Here is a 22229-nt window from a genome sequence, read left to right as displayed (position 1 = left end):
CTGTTGGCTTCAGCTGTTTGGAGTTTCCATTTTCTAAACTTCTACATTCTGAACCTTCTTCAGCTCTGAACAGATGATGAAACACTGAATGATTTCAAGCTCACACTTTGTCTAATAAACTTACATCTTTCATTCTTTATACAGATTGGTGAACTGTGTTTTGTCAGAGATCAGCTGTGATTATCTGGCAGCAGCACTGAAGTCCAACCCCTCCCATCTGAGAGAGCTGGACCTGAGCTCCAACAACAAGCTGCAGGATTCAGGAGTGAAGCATCTGTGTGGTTTCCTGGAGAGTCCAGGATGTGGACTTGAAACTCTGAGGTCAGTCAGCATGTTTTAGTTTTGCTGAGATGAATATGATGTGAAAGTTGTGCTGACACTAAACTGCAGACATCAGGCTGATATTATACTGATCCACACTGAGGATCTTCATGGTAAAGTCTGTTTTCTTCTTCTCTGGTTTAGTCCATTGACTGCAGCAGAACAATGTTCACATTTCAAACAGTGAGACTCAACGTATGGGCCCATGGCCCACACGCGCCTGCCCACCTTTCCTGATTCAGAGAGAGGGGACCCTGATTAACTGTGTAGTGTTCTTCCTCACAGTTCTAAGTATCAGACACAACAATGAATAATCCACAGCTGACTCTCTTTAGCAGGTCAAAGGTCACGGCACACAGCAGACAGTGGGAAATATTCTAATTCTGATCATTTATCAGCACATATCCATATGTATAAAAACAAAGCTGACACTGTGAGACTTGATCAGAGGTGTGATCATCACAGCAGAGGCCTTTGTGTCAAAGTCACTGAGGATCAAACAGAAACACATGAAGCAGATTTTCCTCTTCTGGCTTTTTATAGCAGATAACCTTCAAAATATTCTGCAGTCCATCAAAACTGAAGCAAACCATGAATCAACATGTGAACATGAGCTGATGCTGCTGAAGTGAAGCAAAGTTACAGAGGTTTGATTACAGACACAGCTGAGAGTTTGTAATCTGTCAGCATTTTAAAAGGTTTCAATTTCTTCAGTATTGAACAGCAGAAATGAGGCTTTGTTTTCAGAGGCCGACAGCAGTGAACACAACAGCAGACTGGTGCGTAATAAGCAGTGAATAATGCAGAAAACAGATTTTTGAAGCTGTTCTTGAAGTACACTGAGAGAGAGAGAGCTGTGCAGGAAGTAAAGGTCAAAGTCAGAGAGAATTCATGACGATGTTCATCAAACGTAAAGCGTAGTTTGGACCTTCTTTTGCTGCTGGTTCACTCAGTTTTGGTTGGAGACAGATGAAACCTGCAGCTTCAGGATCTGTGAGCTGTCCACTTTCAGCCCCGACGGCGTGTCCGTGTATGCGTGCCGTCGAGTGAGCGATCCACGCTCTGTGTTTCCATCTTTGTGTGTTTAGCTGCTCTCATTTACTGTTTTATCTGTTTGGTTGTTGTTGAAATACTTTTGGGAGCTTTAACCTGAGATTCTGGCAAAATACATTTATATTAAAAATCCATTCAGGATTGAATGAATCAACATCGCTTTATTCAAATTAAAACCATTTAAATAGGAAAATCCATTTTTTTACAGCCGCCTCTAATGCTGGGTAATGTCAGCTGGTCCATGTGCAGCTGGCTGTGAGGCTCAGGGAGCGTCTACAAAGTGCAACACTGAAAGAACATCATCCATAAATATTGAGGAATAACTGGACTCTCATACAGCGAGACTCAAATGCCTTTAAACATCAGCTTATCCTGCTGATCCAAGTCCAACACTGAGTTTGTAAAACATGTTTGTCAATCATTTTGTTTGGTTTCGGAGGAAAATGATTCAATAACTTGCTGCTAATACACAACATTTCATCCTATTTCCTCATAACCCTCTTTTGTCTGACCATTTGATCCCATTTGAATTTGCAATAAAGGATCCACAGAGTTTGGTGACAATAATGACAGTAGATGTTTGTGTGAAAGTGCTGGAAGCAAATGAGTGTGTGATGTTCTTTCAGTGTTGCACTTTGTAGACGCTCCCTGAGCACTGGTCTCACAGCCAGCTGCACATAGAGACCAGTGTTGTTAGTCCAGGTCAGAAGATGACTTGTTGGAATGAAAATGAGCTTGTAGTTTGTCTGCTTTAATCATGTGACTGGAAAAAGGTGTTGGACTTCAAATATGTCCATTTCTTTCACACTTCACCTTTAAAAGTGAAGCCATGTGGTTCCTGGAAGGAAAAACACGACTTTTTCAAGTCTTTGTCCTGTTTTTATGAGAAATGTACGACTTTAATGTGAAACATTCAGAGTTTTTTCTCTTGTTGTGTTTGTTTGAAGCTGCTTCCTGTTGGCTTCAGCTGTTTGGAGTTTCCATTTTCTAAACTTCTACATTCTGAACCTTCTTCAGCTCTGAACAGATGATGAAACACTGAATGATTTCAAGCTCACACTTTGTCTAATAAACTTACATCTTTCATTCTTTATACAGATTGAGTTTCTGTGGTTTGTCAGAGATCAGCTGTGATTATCTGGCAGCAGCACTGAAGTCCAACCCCTCCCATCTGAGAGAGCTGAACCTGAGCTCCAACAAGAAGCTGCAGGATTCAGGAGTGAAGCATCTGTGTGGTTTCCTGGAGAGTCCAGGATGTGGACTTGAAACTCTGAGGTCAGTCAGCATGTTTTAGTTGTGCTGAGATGAATATGATGTGAAAGTTGTGCTGACACTAAACTGCAGACATCAGGCTGATATTATACTGATCCACACTGAGGATCTTCATGGTAAAGTCTGTTTTCTTCTTCTCTGGTTTAGTCCATTGACTGCAGCAGAACAATGTTCACATTTCAAACCTGAAGAAGAAGAAGAAAATCGTCCACTGGATAATTCACTGTGAAACTCTCCAACTCTTCATTCCACCTTAAAGTCTGTGTGACACTGAAATCCAAAGCAAAATGTGTGTTTGCTTTACAGACAGCAGTCCAACACAAACATACACACATCATCCAAAACACAGTCCAACATCCAAATCTCCTCCACTGCCAGCATGAATGATGGGAAAGAGAAGGAGGAACACTCTGACATTCAGGGTTAGAATGAGTTTCATGAAGCAGACTGTGAAGATCAAAGCTGCATTAGAAGCTTACATGAATGAATGAGTGGACAGAAGTGGACAGAGATCATCTGAAGCACTTCAAAGGCTTTAAATCAGCACATTTCTCTTTATTCTTTATCAACTCTGTTAGTTTCTCTCAGTTTTCTGTGGAATGAAGCTAACAGCAGGCTAATAAGATGCTGACCAATAGGTTTCTATTAAAGGTTGTAATTTGTATCTGAAAAAGTGCTTTGGCTCAGCAGGGATCAGCTTACAGGTAGAATACAGCTGCTGGATGGGATTAGCATGTCATAGCTATCTACCAAACTGCTAACTGGGGATTTCAGGCCATCTATGGATCATTTTGCTAACTGTTTATTCAGCTGAGGCTCACAGGGCTGCAGCCTGTGCCCTAGCTGTCATAGGGCAAGAGGCGTGGTCCACCTGCACAGGTGAGCAGTCCATCACAGGGCCAACAGAGAGAGAAGCACTCTCTCACATCCACACCTACAGCCAATTTAGAAGCACCAATGAACCTAAGCAGCATTTCATTGGACTGTGGGAGAACATCCAACCTCCACAGAAAGGCCAACAAGCTTCAACCTACAACCTTCTTGCTTTAAGGCACTAGTGCGAACCACTTTTCCCCATTTCAGCCCAAATCCTGCATCTTCCTGTTTCTGACTCCAGGCCAGCTCCACTAACACTTTCTCATCAGACACTGCCACCTAGTGGAGGAAGTCTTAGTTCCATTTGAAGCTTCAGATTACACTTAGTTCCTTTACAAAGAGGTGGAGGTGGTGGGGCCACAGCACCATCATCACTGAGTGCCATAGGACACTTAACCTTTGTTTCCATATGCTGGGAACTTAAGATAAGATAAGATAAGATGGCCTTTATTAGTCCCACAGGTGGGAAATTTGTTTTGTTACAGCAAAAGTGCAAAGTTATGTAGCAGAAATTAGAAAACACTGGAATGCAATAAAATACAATAAAATAAAATAAAATACTATATACAATAGAATAAAATAGAATAGAATAATATATACAATAGAATAAAATAGAAATACAAATACTATATACAACTGAGTAGGAAAATACAAAAACACAACTTCGTCAGAAGAAGAATTGCACGTATAGCAGTCTTATTGCACATGTGTGGGTTTGTGTGTTTGATCAGCTGCAAAAGTCTTTGTTGTGGAGTCTGACAGCAGTGGGGAGGAAAGACCTGCGAAATCTCTCCGTCCCACACCGTGGTGCCGCAGTCTCCCACTGAAGGAGCTGCTCAGTGCTGTCACAGTCTCATGCATGGGGTGGGAGATGTTGTCCAACAGGGATGACAGCTTAGCCACCATTCTCCTGTCACTCACCACCTCCACTGGGTCCAGAGGGCGTCCTAGAACAGAGCTGGCCCTTCGGATCAGCCTGTTCAGTCTCTTCCTGTCCCCAGCAGAGATGCTGCCCCCCCAGCAGACCACACCATAAAAGATGGCTGAGGCCACCACAGAGTCATAGAAGGTCTTCAGGAGTGGGCCCTCCACTCCAAACGACCTGAGTCTCCGCAGCAGGTACAGTCTGCTCTGCCCTTTCCTGTAGAGGGCGTCTGAGTTATGAGTCCAGTCCAGTTTGTTGTTCAGATGAACACCAAGGTACCTGTAGCTGTCCACAGCCTCAATGTCCATACCTTGGATGTTCAGTGGTTGCAGTGGAGGATGTTTGTGCCTGCGGAAGTCTACCACCAGCTCCTTGGTTTTACTGGCGTTGATCTGGAGGTAGTTCAGCTGGCACCAGTCCACAAAGTCCTGAGTCAGTCCTCTGTACTCCTTGTCGTCCCCATCAGTGATGAGGCCGACTATTGCAGAGTCATCAGAGAACTTCTGCAGGAAGCACTGGGTGGAGTTGTGGGAGAAGTCTGCAGTGTAGATGGTGAAGAGGAACGGAGCCAGAACCGTTCCCTGTGGGGCCCCGTGACTGCAGACGACCCTGTCCGACACACAGCCCTGAGTCCTCACATACTGTGGTCGGGTCGGTGAGGTAGTCCAAAATCCAGGTAGTGAGGTGATGGTCCACCCAGAGTTCTCCAGCTTGTCCTTCAGAACCGAGGGAAGAATAGTGTTGAAGGCACTGGAGAAATCAAAGAACATGATTCTCACAGTGCTCCCAGCGGTCTCCAGGTGAGCGAGGGAACGATGTAGGAGGTGAATGATGGCATCATCCGCTCCAATGCCAGGCTGGTAGGCAAACTGAAGTGGGTCCAGTGATGAGCTCACAAGGCGCCGAAGCTGAGCCAGGACCAGCCGCTCCAGGGTCTTCATCAGGTGGGATGTCAGAGCCACCGGCCTGTAGCTGTTGAGGTCCTGTTGTTCCAAGGAGGACTGGAAAATGTGTGAAAATCTCCCAGTCAGTTCCTCACAGCACACTTCAATCATTTCCCTCCCACAGCATCAGGACCAGGGCTTTTTCTCTCTTTGGTCCCACTAAGAGATTTCCACACAAACACCTCATCAGTGGGACTCTCAGAGCTACCAGCCCTTTGCTACAATCACAAAGCTCTTCATTGAAATCAATGATATCAAAGCTGGAATCCAATGAGTCCAAGTCTTCTGCTGATTCAGCATCACATTCATCTTTGCGCCTTGTTCTGCATCCCCACCATGGACTTCATTCCTTTCCAAGCCAGCCTTGAGTGTCCTTTATTCAGCTCATCCTCTGCTTTACTTTTACACCTGATTTTAGCTGCTTTATCTCTCTTTCAACACGTTTCTGTGCCTCAATCTTTTTCTTCTCTCCTTCATAACAAGACAGCTTCTTCTGCCTGAGAACATATTGGAGTGATTTACTAATCCAGGGCTGCTTATTGGGGAAAATACTTCCTGTTTTCAAAGTAATCCCCATTTTCCCCAGAAAGAAATGTCAGTAGAAATCGATGATCTAAGTGAGAACATGAGCCTTTAAAAAGTCCCAGTGGGTGCAGTCAAAGCAGTCCCTCAGTCCCAGTATAGAGTCTTTGGTCCAGACTGGAACCACTGTGTGCCCAGTTTGAGCTCTCTTCAGTGCTGTGACCTGACAGACCCAGAGGGGCCATCACATCACATTTAGAAGCTCCCCTAATGGAGCCACAACACATGTCCAACACTTAGTCTGTCTTGTTGGACCAACTGGAAGAAATGATTCAAGGACTTAGTCACAGAACAGAGATTCAAATCTCCAAAATCCAACTGGCTGCATCAGGACATATAGTCTGAAACTGCACAGTTTCATGATGAAACACTGAATGATTTCAAGCTCACACTTTGTCTAATAAACTTACATCTTTCATTCTTTATACAGATTGGAGAGCTGTGGTTTGTCAGAGATCAGCTGTGATTATCTGGCAGCAGCACTGAAGTCCAACCCCTCCCATCTGAGAGAGCTGGACCTGAGCTACAAGAACAAGCTGCAGGATTCAGGAGTGAAGCATCTGTGTGGTTTCCTGGAGAGTCCAGGATGTGGACTTGAAACTCTGAGGTCAGTCAGCATGTTTTAGTTGTGCTGAGATGAATATGATGTGAAAGTTGTGCTGACACTAAACTGCAGACATCAGGCTGATATTATACTGATCCACACTGAGGATCTTCATGGTAAAGTCTGTTTTCTTCTTCTCTGGTTTAGTCCATTGACTGCAGCAGAACAATGTTCACATTTCAAACAGTGAGACTCAACGTATGGCCCGCGGCCCACACCCGGCCTGCCCACCTTTCCTGATTCAGAGAGAGGGGACCCTGATTAACTGTGTAGTGTTCTTCCTCACAGTTCTAAGTATCAGACACAACAATGAATAATCCACAGCTGACTCTCTTTAGCAGGTCAAAGGTCACGGCACACAGCAGACAGTGGGAAATATTCTAATTCTGATCATTTATCAGCACATATCCATATGTATAAAAACAAAGCTGACACTGTGAGACTTGATCAGAGGTGTGATCATCACAGCAGAGGCCTTTGTGTCAAAGTCACTGAGGATCAAACAGAAACACATGAAGCAGATTTTCCTCTTCTGGCTTTTTATAGCAGATAACCTTCAAAATATTCTGCAGTCCATCAAAAACTGAAGCAAACCATGAATCAACATGTGAACATGAGCTGATGCTGCTGAAGTGAAGCAAAGTTACAGAGGTTTGATTACAGACACAGCTGAGAGTTTGTAATCTGTCATCATTTTAAAAGGTTTCAATTTCTTCAGTATTGAACAGCAGAAATGAGGCTTTGTTTTCGGAGGCCGACAGCAGTGAACACAACAGCAGACTGGTGCGTAATAAGCAGTGAATAATGCAGAAAACAGATTTTTGAAGGTAAACTGTTCTTGAAGTACACTGAGAGAGAGAGAGCTGTGCAGGAAGTAAAGGTCAAAGTCAGAGAGAATTCATGACGATGTTCATCAAACGTAAAGCGTAGTTTGGATCTTCTTTTGTTGCTGGTTCACTCAGTTTTGGTTGGAGACAGATGAAACCTGCAGCTTCAGGATCTGTGAGCTGTCCACTTTCAGCCCCGACGGCGTGTCCGTGTACGTGCCGTCGAGTGAACGATCCACGCTCTGTGTTTCCATCTTTGTGTGTTTAGCTGCTCTCATTTACTGTTTTACCTGTTTGGTTGTTGTTGAAATACTTTTGGGAGCTTTAACCTGAGATTCTGGCAAAATACATTTATATTAAAAATCCATTCAGGATTGAATGAATCAACATCGCTTTATTCAAATTAAAACCATTTAAATAGGAAAATCCATTTTTTTACAGCCGCCTCTAATGCTGGGTAATGTCAGCTGGTCCATGTGCAGCTGGCTGTGAGGCTCAGGGAGCGTCTACAAAGTGCAACACTGAAAGAACATCATCCATAAATATAGAGGAATAACTGGACTCTCATACAGCGAGACTCAAATGCCTTTAAACATCAGCTTATCCTGCTGATCCAAGTCCAACACTGAGTTTGTAAAAACATGTTGGTCAATCATTTTGTTTGGTTTCTGAGGAAAATGATTCAATAACTTGCTGCTAATACACAACATTTCATCATATTTCCTCATAACCCTCTTTTGTCTGACCATTTGATCCCATTTGAATTTGCAATAAAGGATCCACAGAGTTTGGTGACAATAATAACAGTAGATGTTTGTGTGAAAGTGCTGGAAGCAAATGAGTGTGTGATGTTCTTTCAGTGTTGCACTTTGTAGACGCGCTCCCTGAGCACTGGTCTCACAGCCAGCTGCACATAGAGACCAGTGTTGTTAGTCCAGGTCAGAAGATGACTTGTTGGAATGAAAATGAGCTTGTAGTTTGTCTGCTTTAATCATGTGACTGGAAAAAGGTGTTGGACTTCAAATATGTCCATTTCTTTCACACTTCACCTTTAAAAGTGAAGCCATGTGGTTCCTGGAAGGAAAAACACGACTTTTTCAAGTCTTTGTCCTGTTTTTATGAGAAATGTACGACTTTAATGTGAAACATTCAGAGTTTTTCTCTTGTTGTGTTTGTTTGAAGCTGCTTCCTGTTGGCTTCAGCTGTTTGGAGTTTCCATTTTCTAAACTTCTACATTCTGAACCTTCTTCAGCTCTGAACAGATGATGAAACACTGAATGATTTCAAGCTCACACTTTGTCTAATAAACTTACATCTTTCATTCTTTATACAGATTGATCGACTGTGGTTTGTCAGAGATCAGCTGTGATTATCTGGCAGCAGCACTGAAGTCCAACCCCTCCCATCTGAGAGAGCTGGACCTGAGCTCCAACAACAAGCTGCAGGATTCAGGAGTGAAGCATCTGTGTGGTTTCCTGGAGAGTCCAGGATGTGGACTTGAAACTCTGAGGTCAGTCAGCATGTTTTAGTTGTGCTGAGATGAATATGATGTGAAAGTTGTGCTGACACTAAACTGCAGACATCAGGCTGATATTATACTGATCCACACTGAGGATCTTCATGGTAAAGTCTGTTTTCTTCTTCTCTGGTTTAGTCCATTGACTGCAGCAGAACAATGTTCACATTTCAAACAGTGAGACTCAACGTATGGCCCGCATGCCCACACGCTGCCTGCCCACCTTTCCTGATTCAGAGAGAGGGACCCTGATTAACTGTGTAGTGTTCTTCCTCACAGTTCTAAGTATCAGACACAACAATGAATAATCCACAGCTGACTCGCTTTAGCAGTTCAAAGGTCACGGCACACAGCAGACAGTGGGAAATATTCTAATTCTGATCATTTATCAGCACATATCCATATGTATAAAAACAAAGCTGACACTGTGAGACTTGATCAGAGGTGTGATCATCACAGCAGAGGCCTTTGTGTCAAAGTCACTGAGGATCAAACAGAAACACATGAAGCAGATTTTCCTCTTCTGGCTTTTTATAGCAGATAACCTTCAAAATATTCTGCAGTCGATCAAAAACTGAACCAAACCATGAATCAACATGTGAACATGAGCTGATGCTGCTGAAGTGAAGCAAAGTTACAGAGGTTTGATTACAGACACAGCTGACAGTTTGTAATCTGTCATCATTTTAAAAGGTTTCAATTTCTTCAGTATTGAACAGCAGAAATGAGGCTTTGTTTTCGGAGGCCGACAGCAGTGAACACAACAGCAGACTGGTGCGTAATAAGCAGTGAATAATGCAGAAAACAGATTTTTGAAGGTAAACTGTTCTTGAAGTACACTGAGAGAGAGAGAGCTGTGCAGGAAGTAAAGGTCAAAGTCGGAGAGAATTCATGACGATGTTCATCAAACGTAAAGCGTAGTTTGGATCTTCTTTTGCTGCTGGTTCACTCAGTTTTGGTTGGAGACAGATGAAACCTGCAGCTTCAGGATTTCTGGCCATTTTGAGAATACGTCTATGACCACTAGAGCCTATTTTGAGCCTTGGCATTCATTTAGCTCAATAAAATCCATGTGGATTGTATGAAAAGGATGAGGTGGTGTGCATTATGCACATTATGTTTCTGGCAAATCATGCATATTCTGACAAATTTCCGAAATTTATCTACCACCCCTCCCTCCTGTTGACACATGATTGAAACCGTGTGTCAATAATGCTGCTGATTTGTGTAGGGACTTTGGTAGTATTGGTTTGCCATTACAAGTCATCAAATCAATATCTAGCCGTGCTCCACATTTTAACCACTTCTTTTTTTCTCTAGTTGGTGCGGCTTTCTGTTCGTTTATAAGCACATCAAGTGGTATTTGCATTGAGGAGTCAGACATTAATGTGTCTACAGTTTGTTGTGCTGCTGCTTTTGCTGCTTGATCTGCAAAGTTATTGCCTTTAATGACCTCTGAGTTGCCTTTCTGGTGTGCAGCACATTTACATAATGCTAACTGTTTTGGCAACATTATCACTTCCAACAGTGCCTTTAAAAGATTTCCATGTTGCACTGGGTTGCCAGTAGAAGTAATCATCCCTCTATTCTGCCAAATTTTTGCAAAATGATGCACAGCTGCAAAGCCATACTGGCTTTGGCCCTGTCCCTCATGCAGTTGACAGGCACGTTTAACAGCCTGAAGAGCTGCACAGAACAGCGCTCTGTGCAGAGTGTGAGGAAGTTAGTGCTTTTGCTTCTAAAATGGTGTCTACTGTGGTTACGGGATAACCTACACAGTTCCGCCCAAGGCTACTTTTGGACGCTGAACCGTCTACAAAGATATTAACGAAACCAGCCTGTGGGGTGCTGTGAAGGTCAGCGCGTGGTTTTGTTTCCTCATCTAGCTTCCTAGCTCCTTTATACAGCAGTGTGCGTCACCATCTTGCAAAGTAGGGGGAAGTGTGCTGGGGTTTAACTGTCCACACTTTTCAATCCTGATGTGTGACTGTGAAAGCAAAATGCCTACATAAGAAAGTTGTCTGGCATGTGCCAAACTTCTAAGTTGGGAAAAACCTTGCATTGCTTACAGTTCATAACTCACAGCTCTAAAACTAGGCATCAACAAATCATATGCCCAAATCATTATGTGTCACTGTGATCCACAAGTATGATCACAAATTTGTTTTCCAAACTTACAAAACAAATAAACAAAAACAAAACAAATTGCCTATGGCATCAAGGCTTTGCATTCATATTAATTGAGTGTAAGCTGCTTTCTCCATTGCAAGTGTTTGTTACAATAAGGTTTAATTCTTGCATCTTATCACTGAGTTCTAAACTATCTCACTTCTGACTCTTTCCAAAAATAATTTCACATATAACAATTTGTGTATGTGTTGTCTGTTCATTAATATAGTTGTCAATTATTTCTGTCATTATTTTGCCTTCTTTTGTTTATGACATGGCGGACATCTCTAAACAATCATGAGTTCAGCCTTCAATTTCAACCCAATTATACCCTGTATTCTCTACTTTCGCACTTTTCCCAATTAATCTATGCTTTTGACGCTGTACTCGAGGTTCCAGGTTGAGAGAAATCCACCTGTATTGACACACTAAAGCATACAATTAATATAATTATCATTACTTTTCCTAAAACATTCATTCGCTTCATCTTCTTAGAGTTTAACTCGTCTGTTTCTCTCTGTGAGCTGTCTTGACACACCACAGGCACACATATTTCCTGTTTCTGCAGACTAATCGAACTCTTTTGTTTTTCTTTGTATTCATAGTCTGTAAACCCTCTTTAATTCTACTAAATCTTGATCTAAAACCAACACCTTTATGTCACGCTCACACTTCTAAATAGAGCCCTTTCAGACATCAGGAATCATCACACACACTGCCTTTCCTCTCAAACTTCCACTTGTTCACTCACTCTACTATGAACCTTTGTAGTGTTATTATTACTTATTTTTTTTATTATTTTTGTACAAATCACACCCAATCACTCAAAACCCACTACTCACAGCATTCACACAGTTAAAATCACTCAAAATATACTTTCATACGAGTATTTCAGACATGCTTTTCAGAAAGAGCAAGTCAAAACAAAAACAACTGAAACCTCTAATCATTCTCACAGCACACACATAAACTGGAGTAAAAACTAAAACACACCGGCATCAGTAGTGACCTCAAGAGAGGTTACTACTGAAAGATATATAGTGGTCACTTACTGTACATCCACAGTAATGAATTCAAACTCTATTTATACGATTGTAGTGAGCAAAACCAGCATCTCAGTCACAGGCATTTAGCAACATTTTGCAAACAATAGTTATAAAGCTCAATAATCCTAAACCGAAAGCAACAATCTCCACGCGCGTCACCGCTCCTCATTAGCTTGGTAGTGTCCACATGTTTATTTAATTCAGCTTCTCAATCTTGTAGCTTTAGCTGTTGTATACAGGGTTTGGCTCATTAGTTGTTAGTATAGGTTTGCTCTTCATCTTAACAAAGTCTCATCTAAGATGACAGGTTTACAAGCAGGTCAAGTGTCTCTATGCACCTGATTAGTGTAGTTATTTCCTTATTTTCTTCATCTCCTATATCATTGTACTGAGTTTGAGCAAACCTTAAGCTTGAGTCAGACTACTTTTAACAATCTTCCACCTCGCATCATAACTGACTGAGGTGCCTCTTCCTATTAATAGTATGTCATTATTAATGTTATCATTGTATTGTTTCTCCTTTTTTATAACAGCAAGAGTATATTACAATACACTACTTCACTACTTTACTACTAATATACAATAGTTTATTATTTTATATTTTATTATGTATCCATCACGGGTCTGTGTGAATCTGCAACTTCACACCTTCCCAAGCTGGAGACACACTTTCTTTGGCTGAACAATGACACAGCCTTAATATACCTTATGCATCTCTCTTTTTTATTTGATATATTTTCGTGTGAATTATCTGGTTTCATGCATTCTATTCATTCTAGGCACGGTCGTCCTGCCAACTATGTTTCATTGTTAATACCGGTTTACAGGTTGTTATCCTTCTATTATCAGTTTGAATACATTTGATAAGCTCTAATTTAATTTAACCTTTTGTTTATTCCACTACATTCCTCTTTCCATGCTTTAAAATATTACAACTCTTGTGTACTCTTTGTTTTCTTTTTAGGATCCTTTTCAGTATTTATTTCTGCTTGGAGGGTTTCTTATAATTTAGTTATACATTTTCCCTCCCACGTGGGACATTTAGGTTTTCTTTGGATTTCTCCATCTACATGCACTAATTTGTCCGGGGCCTGGACATTTTTCCTCTAACCACTGCTCGTCAGCAGTGAGTTTTGAAGCTTCGTTACCCATTTTAATCCTTTACAACTACACAACTGCGGCACCTTCTCTGGCACGAGAATCGAGAGAGGTAGTTGACACGGCCTTCTACTTTCAAGCTATTCTTTGTTTTGTTTTTTTTGTTTTTTGTTTTTTTTGTCTGTCCCATTTGGTTCTTTAGCCGTCAGAATTGTTGTCTGAAGACCAACAAGGATACCAAATGGATTTATTCTGCCAAATGGATCATCATGGCATTGCCGTATTGGTCCATTTGATCAAACTTTGTTGTTATTATTTATTTTATTTTCAGTTGTTACAGATGGGACAGACATGACTGGGGGATAGGAAAGGGAGAAAGAAAGAGAGGAAGGAAAAGAAAAACAGAAGGGAAAAGGGACAGTGAGAAAGGGCACTTACAAAGACAAAGAGAAATATAAAGACAAAGAGAAATATAAAGACAAAGAGAAAGCTATTCTTGAAAGCGGTGTCAGCTTTACGTGATGAAACACGACCTGTTTCTCTCTTTTCACCAGTACTTGGGTGGCCTACAGTAAACAAAATAGTGGAATAGTTCAGCCTCCTTATTGTGCTGTAAAATCAACTTATTCCACCAACAAAAATAAAACAATACAAAAACAAAACAATACCTTCATATACGCGCGCTACCTTTACCCACTACGGGGCAGCTACCAGTCCCAGACGAGCTCTATCTTTATTTTAAAATGCTACCAGCCCCTCTGGGCGAGCCTATACGTTTTACGCGAGGTGTCTCAGAGTGTTAATATTCACCTGGTTGCTGATTCACTGCCGGTCTCTCAGGTCTACCTCATCGACCCCCACCGCCGTGGACCACTTTTAAAAATGCTGGCCAGAACCCGAATTCACGCTTCTGGTCTTTATCCTGTACCTGGACAGGAGCTGTCGACAGACTTCAGCGTGGGCTTCTCACGACGTCAGGACTCGATGAGGTTTTCCTGTGGGGTCACACAAAAGTGCTGTGTCCCATCCGGCTCGAAGGACCAAGAAATGTCAGGAGTTTTTCCTGTATTGCAACCCAGGTCAGAATAAAAACGCTCAGACAGGTTAACATGTACACGGGCGAGACTCAGGGAGACTCGCACCCTGCAATAAAAGAAGCCTTTATTCATAGCTTTATTCATAGCACGTACAGGAAGAGATAAAATAGAACTGTGCTGCGTGCAGGCTTCCTGTTGAGTCTGCACAGAGTGTAACTTCCCCATTTAAGCTGAATACTGAAAGAGCAAACACATTTAGATACATTTAGATAATGAAACGTACTTTTAAGCATAACATAATAAAAATCCCAAAATCCTGAAATCCCTTGACACTCTGTGTTTCCATCTTTGTGTGTTTAGCTGCTCTCATTTACTGTTTTATCTGTTTGGTTGTTGTTGAAATACTTTTGGGAGCTTTAACCTGAGATTCTGGCAAAATACATTTATATTAAAAATCCATTCAGGATTGAATGAATCAACATCGCTTTATTCAAATTAAAACCATTTAAATAGGAAAATCCATTTTTTTACAGCCGCCTCTAATGCTGGGTAATGTCAGCTGGTCCATGTGCAGCTGGCTGTGAGGCTCAGGGAGCGTCTACAAAGTGCAACACTGAAAGAACATCATCCATAAATATTGAGGAATAACTGGACTCTCATACAGCGAGACTCAAATGCCTTTAAACATCAGCTTATCCTGCTGATCCAAGTCCAACACTGAGTTTGTAAAAACATGTTTGTCAATCATTTTGTTTGGTTTCTGAGGAAAATGATTCAATAACTTGCTGCTAATACACAACATTTCATCATATTTCCTCATAACCCTCTTTTGTCTGACCATTTGATCCCATTTGAATTTGCAATAAAGGATCCACAGAGTTTGGTGACAATAATGACAGTAGATGTTTGTGTGCTGGAAGCAAATGAGTGTGTGATGTTCTTTCAGTTAGTCCAGGTCAGAAGATGACTTGTTGGAATGAAAATGAGCTTGTAGTTTGTCTGCTTTAATAATGTGACTGGAAAAAGGTGTTGGACTTCAAATATGTCCATTTCTTTCACACTTCACCTTTAAAAGTGAAGCCATGTGGTTCCTGGAAGGAAAAACACGACTTTTTCAAGTCTTTGTCCTGTTTTTATGAGAAATGTACGACTTTAATATGAAACATTCAGAGTTTTTTCTCTTGTTGTGTTTGTTTGAAGCTGCTTCCTGTTGGCTTCAGCTGTTTGAAGTTTCCATTTTCTAAACTTCTACATTCTGAACCTTCTTCAGCTCTGAACAGATGATGAAACACTGAATGATTTCAAGCACTTTGTCTAATAAACTTACATCTTTCATTCTTTATACAGATTGAGTTTCTGTGGTTTGTCAGAGATCAGCTGTGATTATCTGGCAGCAGCACTGAAGTCCAACCCCTCCCATCTGAGAGAGCTGGACCTGAGCATCAACAACAAGCTGCAGGATTCAGGAGTGAAGCATCTGTGTGGTTTCCTGGAGAGTCCAGGATGTGGACTTGAAACTCTGAGGTCAGTCAGCATGTTTTAGTTGTGCTGAGATGAATATGATGTGAAAGTTGTGCTGACACTAAACTGATTTCAAGCTCACACTTTGTCTAATAAACTTACATCTTTCATTCTTTATACAGATTGATCGACTGTGGTTTGTCAAAGATCAGCTGTGATTATCTGGCAGCAGCACTGAAGTCCAACCCCTCCCATCTGAGAGAGCTGGACCTGAGCTCCAACAACAAGCTGCTGTATCCAGATGTGAAGCAGCTGTCTGATCTTAAGCAGAGTCCAGACTACAGACTGGAGACTCTGGAGTAAGTAGAGTGATGGAGTGAGTGGGTGGTGCTGTCAGCAGTATTGTACTAAACACAGTCAGTATGAAACAAAGATCCAGTGTTTCCTGTAAAGCTGCAGCTTCTCAGTGAAGCTGTGAGAGGAGAATGGTGACAGGCTTCAGGATTGGACACAAACACTTCCTGTTTCTGACCTTTATGGTCACCATAGTAACGGCTAACGCACTCTGATCAAACACTGTCAACAGCCAATCAGCTCTCTGAACAGAGCAGCACGCAGACCAATGACTGCATTCATTTCCAAGTTTAAAGCAGTGAAGAACACAGTCTGTAGGTGAGGAAGAATTTAGTGAGAGCAGATGTTTGGATGGAATTCCTCCAGTTAACAGCTGGAACCGTCCATCTGGATTGTTGGGCTTGTTGTTGGGGTTCCTACAGAGCTCAGAGTGGACACACCAAGGTTCTTCTAATGAATGAAAGTCCAAACTCAAACTAGGAGGGAAAAACATTTTCATCAACTTCAATAAAAATCCAAAGATTAGAAAAAGTGAAGCAACAATGAGTCCTAGTACAGTCCCAGCACTGAAGTCCCTGCTGCTCTTTATACTGGATGTGCTGCATCACTGACTGACAGCTGATGAAGAGTCTCTGGAAACACTCGTTTATCTCCTCTGCTCTTCCTTCTTCTCTCTGCAGGTGGAGGAGATGATGGTAAACAGGACGGTGTGTGTGCTGAGAGAGGAGGAGCTGTGTCCTGATGATCCAGAGAGGTTGAAGCAGCAGCAGCTGTGTGTGTGTAGAGACGCTCTGACTGGGCCATGTTACTGGGAGGTGGAGAGGAGAGCTTCATCCAGCAGTGACTGACAGAGGAATGAAGTGCAGATGACTGTCAGTGCTGCAGAGTGAACTGCTCTGAGAACAGCTCCACTGTCAGACACAATGTAGAGTCCAGCATCATCCCTGTGTGTCCCTCTGGATCTGACAGAGGATCTCAGTGTATCTGGACGGCTCTGCTGCTGCTCTGTCCTTCTACAGTCTCTGCACAGTCTCTGTCTGACTCTGGCTTCAGACCCTCCTGGATCAAACTCACCTGGAAAGACTTTCAAACATCACTCAATAGATTTGAATACAGAATATATTTGATATACACTGTAGATGTACTGTAGAGTTGCAGTTTGTCACTTGTAAATACAGTCTGTGAGCAGCTATGAGCTGAAAGATCTTTCTAGAAACACAAAATTTTTTCACTCTTGTTGCTTTTTCATATATTTCCACAACATTAATATTGATCCCACCTGTCTCACCTGTTTCATGCTTTTATACATAATAACAGGACACGTGTGATCTGAGCGCTGCTGTGGTTGCTGTGCTGCACGTCTTCATTTAGATAACAGAGACATCTAGTGGTTCAGAGGGAGAACTGCAGGAGGTGGAGCTGTGTTTTAGCATGGAAAACTTTTTATCTTTTAGGCGCAGATACAAATATGACAAGTATCAGTGTAAGATACAAAAGGTCACATCAGTCAGCAGAGGGAACAGTGATCACACAGCAATGTAAGAATAGAAACATAACAGTGAATCTGGACATGTGTACAGATGGAAGCAAACAAACAGGATGTAACACTACATTAAAGCCACAAATGGGAAGAAAACAAAGCCAAAGGAAAATATATTTGATCTCAGGAATCCAAATCAGATGCTTTAGAGCAGGGGTCGGCAACCCTGGAGGAGCAGAGAGACCGAGGCGGCCGCCGGTCCGAGTGTCAGGTGAACTGAACTTCAGGTGAGAAGTTATGACCTGCAGTCTATCTGGGTCAGATATAAACCAGGTTTAGGTGTAGTTTATTTTCATTATGCTGACTTTTTACAGTCAGTTACAATAACTCGTACTGCGCACTAGCTAGCATGACGGAGTTTCTATACAGCTGGGTGGGTGCTATGATGTTACTGATAGTGAACTTTATTTTATTCATAAGGTTAGTTAGTAGAGTTGCCAACCGTCCTGTAAAAAACGGAATCGTCTCGTATTCAGAGAAAATATTACGTGTTTCGCATTGAGCTGAAAGGGAACACAGTTGGGTTTTACTTTAGTGCGAACAACTCATATGAATTTCAAAGCTGTTCTAACAGTCCGACACTGGTCTCTCAATCTCCCGTTGGAGAGCCGTGAGCTTCTCCATGATCTTATCTGTGCTGCACTCAATGAGCCCATTTTGAGAACTCACCACTCGTCCCATCGATTCAATCCCAGCGGGCAGCCTTGTGGGGGTTTGAACAGCCGATTCCACTTTCTTTAATCTTCGATAAGTTAGGGCCAAGCATACACATATATACATATATATATATACCCCGATCCTTGGGGTGGACCAGTTTTTGGCGCAGCGTATTTTGGCTGACACAGCGGCCAGGGAGGCAGAAGAACAGCACATCAAGAAGGCCCTGAGTAAATGTGGTTATCCCAGCTGGACTTTTGTCAAAGCTGGAAAGACACCTAAAGAAAGCTCCAGCCGATCCAGGAGAGAAGGACAACCGCTGCCCAAGTGAAAACCTGTAGTGATCCCATATGTGTCAGGAGTATCGGAGCGAGACGCCTTTTTTTCTAAACACCGGGTCTCTGTGGCTTTTAAACCCCAAAATACGCTGCGCCAAAAATTGGTCCACCCCAAGGATCGGGTCCCCCGACACAAACAGAGAAACATAGTGTACGCTGTTAAGTGCAGGAGGATTGCCAGGATTTATACATCGGGGAAACCAAACAACCTCTGGCTACAACACAGAAGAGCGACCTCGGCAGTCTATTTACGCCTACAGCCCAGTGGACACTCTTTCAATGATGAGGATGTAGCATCCTGGAGGCCATTTACGTGAAAAGGGAAAGACCATCTCTGAATCGAGGAGGGGGCCTAAGGGTGCATCTGTCACCATCTTACAATGCTGTGATTGCAGCCATTCCCCAACTCTCTGTGAATGGTACTCATGGTTATTGATCAGTGGGTTTTGGTCAGTGGTTGTTGATCAATGGTCATGAGAATTTGCATAATTATGATTAAGGAACTGACCTCCCAGCCCATTGTTCCTTCAGTGGGCTGGTTTCAGTCATTATGCAAATGTACTGTTTATAAGAGTGAAACCTGCAGCTGAGACTGAAGAAGTCACCTGGATGAGTGACGAAACGTTTCTCCCACAAAACGCTACGTCCAGATGAACAGATTCAACTTTTGGAGATTTACTTTCCTGGATGATTGAGAATGCATCAAGACCTTGGGCAAGACACTTCACCTACCGCCTACTGGTGATGGCCAGAGGGGCCGATGGCGCGATATGGCAGCCTCGCTTCTGTCAGTCTGCCCCAAAGCAGCTGTGGCTACAACTGTAGTTTGCCTCCACCAGTGTGTGAATGTGAGCCTGAATGAATAGTGGAGTTGTAAAGTGCTTTGGGTGTCTTGAAAAGCGCTACATAAATCCAATCCATTATTATTATTATTATTATTATTATCATCTGACCCTGACAGTCACTGCACATACCTGTAACTGTTATGTCAGCTGTTTAACTGAAAGCCTATGATTATCATAACAATGCTATGAGCAAAGACATTGGTACCACCAGTGCAATGACTCCAAACATGCACTCGCACATGCAATCATCTTCAGTCTCAATAAAAATGAGTTACAGTGGGATGCAAAAGTTTGTGAAACCTTGTTAATAGTGATTATTTTCCTGTATAAATCATTGGTTGATAAATTAAAAATGTCAGTTAAATATATCATATAGGAGACACACACAATGATATTTGAGAAGTGAAATGAAGTTTATTGGATTTACAGGAAGTGTGCAATAATTATTGTAACAACCAACGATTTATACGGGAAAATAATGACTATTCACAAGGTTGCACAATCGTTTGCATCCCACTGTACGTCCTCTTTAAACTGTCAGCCTCCTACAGTATCGCTCATTTTCTACTGCACAGAAAAAGCAGTTTTCAGATCCTATTATAAAACTAAACTTTTAGCCCCTCAGTGTCAGTGCAAACCATAGAGGCTGACATAAGAATAGTTTAAGACATAAATCCTTTAAGTTTGAGGCAAGAAGCCAAGATCCAGCTGTAAACCTTTGACATGTTAAATAGAAACGTGATGACATTATGGTTTGTTGACAGCACAGTATGCAAAACAAAACAAAAACAAAAAACATTTCTTTACAAAAACGTAAAGTTCTGTTATCACGTCCACATTGTGAGACATGAAACATACTGGAGCTTACTTTACGCTGTTGAGCCTGACTCGATGATCCTAAAAGGAAACTCGAGTGAAACCAACAGATTCAACTATAAACAGAGACGTGTATGAATAACAGTGATACACAGTTAAACAGTTTTAGCAAAAACAAACATTTTTAAAAGGTGTGAAGAAAATCTTTAAAGTAAATAAAATGTTGATGTGATGGAGGAATTTGTCATCAGATAGAAGCGTAACAAACAGAAGTATCCCTCCACTAACCTGAGCTCACATCAGAATCTCATCAGCACCAGTCCTCTGATTCATGTTTCATTCCTCATTCACTGACTCCATCTTTAGCATTTATTATAGTATGATTGTTGCTTCTTCTTGGGATGAAGACAAAGATCTGACGGCTGCTCTGTGTTGAAGCACAGCCACAGGACAGTGATGCTTTTGTCATAAGCTCCCACAGTCCAGATCACCTGAACAGAGAAACAGAGTGAGAAGAAGTTTAAAATGCTTCTAGGAAATGTACCAACATTAGACCAGTTTGCAGTAGATTTGTGTACATTTTGATAGATGGACATTTTTCACCACTATCCATTTGATGGCAAATAATCAAAACACAAATTTCATTCCAATTAATTTTAGGGGGTCTAAAGTTACTTCTCAACAAACCGCTGCTTCCAGTCAGCTTGGACAAAGGTTACTAACACTTCTTTGGGCTGTTGTGTTGCTTTAGTCCCGTGATAGCTTGTTGAATTGTTTTTCTACAGCCAGAAGATGAATGTTAACCATGAACATTAAGTAACATGAAACGTATTTCACTCCAGCTTCTTAAGTTTTGACCTATTTTTACAACATGTGATTAAGAGCCAGTCCGTTTTGATTGTGCAATGCAGTATTTAAACTACAGAAGGGGGTTAATGTCTCATCTAAATAAAACAGGTAATGTTAAACAGTACATGCACCACAGTTTCCTACCTTTTGTGTACATCTTTGATTCATTCCAGCACTAGCACCTTACACTCTCTCTTGGCTATTTTTACCAGTGAAACAAAGCTGGGATCGGGGGACAGGTGAGGGGCTCGATTAACAGTTCCTGCAGGAGAGGTTGTTGTCTGGAGCTCCACCATAGCGCCTGACCTGGACCATGAACAAAGATATCACAGACATCATTGTGGACTGCAATATGAAAGATTGTCTTAAATGCGTCTCCAGTCTTGCACAACTACTACAACGTCTCTAAAAAGTGCATCATCTATTATGTGAATCTTTTATACAAATATATTTGGCTTAAATCTGACATAACTCAAAAGAATTTCCATCCATCTTCTTCTTCTTCTTATCTGGAAACAACCTAAGCAGAGAAGTCTCCAGTCTCCTCCCACAGCTTATTCAGGGGAACGCCAAGTCGTTTCCATGGCAGCAGAGAGATATAGTCTTACCAGTTTGTCTTGGGTCAGCCCCAAGGTTTCCTCCAGGTGGGACACCTTGGAGCACCTGACCTGAGAGGAGCCAAAGAGGCAACCTATGGCTCTGGCTCATTTCCATTTGGAGAAGCAACAGCTCGACTCTGAGCACCTCTTGAATGACTGAACTTCTCACCATCTCTAAGGGAAAGGGCAGCCACCCTTTGGAGAAAGCTCATTTCTGTTGCTTGTATCTGTGATCTTGGTCACAAACCAAAGCTCATGACCACAAGCCAACAGAACACCATCATCTTCCAAAATCAGAAATTTTGAGGCCACCAAACTGGAAGCCTTCCAGTCCAACGCTGCCGCGTTATAGACATGTGGAAGATGGAAAGCCATTATTTACATTTTTTGTCAATCAAAACTGTGCCAAATAAAAACAATACAGCAGTATGAGCGGTGTAGTAATTCCTGGTTTAAAGTTCTTCAAGGATCAAACATCAAACTGAGCATAAACATTATCA

At 41.9% G+C, this 22229-nt stretch overlaps 2 protein-coding genes and 1 long non-coding RNA gene across 3 annotated transcripts in view; 1 reads left to right on the top strand and 2 right to left on the bottom strand.

Annotated features, from left to right (window-relative positions):
- LOC120439390 (zinc finger protein 771-like) overlaps positions 1 to 22229 on the bottom strand; it is an 844755-nt gene that overhangs the window by 200974 nt on the left and 621552 nt on the right. The gene's annotated exons all lie outside the window — the stretch shown is intronic.
- LOC120439399 lies at positions 15759 to 16837 on the top strand. Its single transcript, XR_005612625.1, has 3 exons — positions 15759 to 15794; positions 15914 to 16090; positions 16766 to 16837. It is a non-coding gene; the product is annotated as an uncharacterized LOC120439399 (long non-coding RNA).
- Positions 20570 to 22229, bottom strand: part of LOC120433800 (microtubule-associated protein 11-like) — a 187138-nt gene continuing 185478 nt past the window's right edge. Inside the window, exons 6-7 of the mRNA XM_039600696.1 lie at positions 21275 to 21436; positions 20570 to 20772 (exon numbers count right to left, since the gene is read on the bottom strand). Coding sequence (XP_039456630.1) covers positions 21383 to 21436 — 54 coding nt within the window. The 3' untranslated portion in view covers positions 20570 to 20772; positions 21275 to 21382. The remainder of the gene's footprint in view (positions 20773 to 21274; positions 21437 to 22229) is intronic.

The sequence above is a fragment of the Oreochromis aureus genome, linkage group 3 (assembly GCF_013358895.1).
Source record: "Oreochromis aureus strain Israel breed Guangdong linkage group 3, ZZ_aureus, whole genome shotgun sequence".
NCBI classification, from domain to species: domain Eukaryota; kingdom Metazoa; phylum Chordata; class Actinopteri; order Cichliformes; family Cichlidae; genus Oreochromis; species Oreochromis aureus.
This window is presented reverse-complemented; position numbering and strand designations above follow the sequence as displayed.